The sequence below is a fragment of the Neophocaena asiaeorientalis genome, unplaced genomic scaffold, assembly GCF_003031525.2.
Source record: "Neophocaena asiaeorientalis asiaeorientalis breed wild unplaced genomic scaffold, Neophocaena_asiaeorientalis_V1.1 scaffold43, whole genome shotgun sequence".
Classification (NCBI taxonomy): Eukaryota; Metazoa; Chordata; class Mammalia; order Artiodactyla; family Phocoenidae; genus Neophocaena; species Neophocaena asiaeorientalis.
The window spans coordinates 1,538,911-1,540,553 of record NW_020173674.1 but is presented as its reverse complement, the minus strand read 5'-3'; the positions used below and the strand labels follow the sequence as shown (position 1 = coordinate 1,540,553).

The 1,643-nt window shown below is 69.9% G+C and overlaps 1 protein-coding gene across 2 annotated transcripts; it reads left to right on the top strand.

The window, feature by feature from the left end:
- Positions 1-566: 566 nt before the first annotated feature.
- INS (insulin) lies at positions 567-1,643 on the top strand. Of its 2 annotated transcripts, none has more exons than XM_024749253.1 (3): positions 567-608; positions 785-1,005; positions 1,495-1,643. In XM_024749253.1, the coding sequence occupies exons 2-3, from the start codon at positions 819-821 to the stop codon at positions 1,638-1,640; spliced, it is 333 nt and encodes a 110-aa protein (XP_024605021.1). In that variant the 5' UTR covers positions 567-608; positions 785-818; the 3' UTR covers positions 1,641-1,643. The 2 variants fall into 2 exon arrangements, with proteins under 2 accessions (XP_024605021.1, XP_024605022.1); XM_024749254.1 differs by having other exon boundaries at positions 575-608; positions 802-1,005.

Sequence of the window (1,643 nt, the reverse complement as noted above, 5' to 3'; positions counted from 1 at the left end):
CCCACCAGTCCTGTGGCCCCTACGTTGGAGGTGAGGAACAGGGGCCGGCCTCAGGGGCCTCACGGCTGCAGGTCCGAGTTCAGCCCCCTCGGCAGTGCCCCAGGGAGCTGGGGGTGTCAGCGGGCCGCAGCGCTGGGGTGGGTGAGGCTGGGGCCGTGAGCCAAGGAGACGCTCCCTCACTGCCCACCCATGGCCTTGGACCACCTCTGGGGCCCCGAGGGCAGCCCCAGGGACAGCGGGCAGGGGTCCTCTCTCTTGGCCACACTCCCCGGACCAACATGGAAGATGGGACCCAAGCAAGGCCGGGTGGGGTGCGGCTCCTGTGGAGGCGTCTGCCCCCAGCCGTGAGCGGGGACAGCTCGGCATTAGGTCCCTCGTTAAGACTCTAATGACCCTGTGGCCCCAGGAGGTGCTGACGACCAAGGAGAGGTTCCTGCAGACCCAGCAGCGGGGAAATGATCCAGAAATTGCAGCCTCAGCCCCCAGCCATCTGCCACCCGCTTGCGGCCCTAATGGGCCAGGTGGAGGGGTCAGGGGCTATAAAGCTGGTGGGGCCCAGCAGCCCCCAGCCCTCAGGACGAGCTGCACTCGAGGCCGTCAGCAAGCAGGTCTGTGCCTGTGGGCTCTGCGTCAGCCCGGGTCCGGGCCGGCCCCGCTGGGGTCTGGTGCATCAGGGCCCCAGGCCCGAGCTCCACTGAGCGGCAGGAGGGCGTGGGCTCCTCTCTTGGAGCGTCTGGGGGTGATCACTGGCTGGGGGTCCCGGGTGCCCCCTCGCTGGCCTCAGCCCCGCCTGTCCCCCAGGTCCTCGTGCCCCCACCATGGTCCTGTGGATGCGCCTGGTGCCCCTGCTGGCCCTGCTGGCCCTCTGGGCGCCCGCCCCTGCCCGGGCCTTCGTCAACCAGCACCTGTGCGGCTCCCACCTGGTGGAGGCACTGTACCTGGTGTGCGGGGAGCGTGGCTTCTTCTACACGCCCAAGGCCCGCCGGGAGGTGGAGAGCCCGCAGGGTGAGCCCCGCTGCCCCGCCGCCCCATTGCTTCCAGCTGGCACCCAGTGGGAGGTCAGGAGGGACTTTTTTAAAAAGGAAAATGATGTCCTCTTGGTCACATCCTAAAGGTGACCGGCTCCCTGGGGGTGAGCCGGGAGGACGCCTGAGGGTGGGCTTGCCCCTCCCCCCCTCCCTTCTCGCCCCGGCCTCGCCCAGCACCCTGGCCCCACTCTCTCCCCTCCCCACCGAGGGCAGCTCCAGGGAGGAATCTTCTGAAGTGAGTCAAGTCCTGGGTGCCCACGGTCTCGGGGTGATGTGTCGGCGATGGGGGTGCTTGTGGGAGACGCCCCGTCACCCTGGGAGAGGGCCCCGTCCTGCGCGGGCTGTGGGGAGGGGAGGGGGCGGGGCAGGCCCGTGATGGGCGCCAGGGCACCTGTTCAGGGTCCCGCTCCAGGGCTGGGCAGGGTGGGCAGGGGAGCGCCGTCTGCCTGACCGTCTCTCCCCGCAGTGGGGGCCGTGGAGCTGGGTGGAGGCCCCGGTGCCGGCGGCCTGCAGCCCCCGGCCCTGCAGGGGCCCCCGCAGAAGCGCGGCATCGTGGAGCAGTGCTGCACCAGTATTTGCTCCCTCTACCAGCTGGAGAACTACTGCAACTAGGCC

Coding starts and splice junctions, on each gene's coding strand:
- INS (XM_024749253.1), top strand. CDS start 819: ATGGTCCTGTGGATGCGCCTGGTGCCCCTGCTGGCCCTGCTGGCCCTC. Junction 1,006..1,494: donor GGAGGTGGAGAGCCCGCAGG/GTGAGCCCCGCT, acceptor CTCTCCCCGCAG/TGGGGGCCGTGGAGCTGGGT.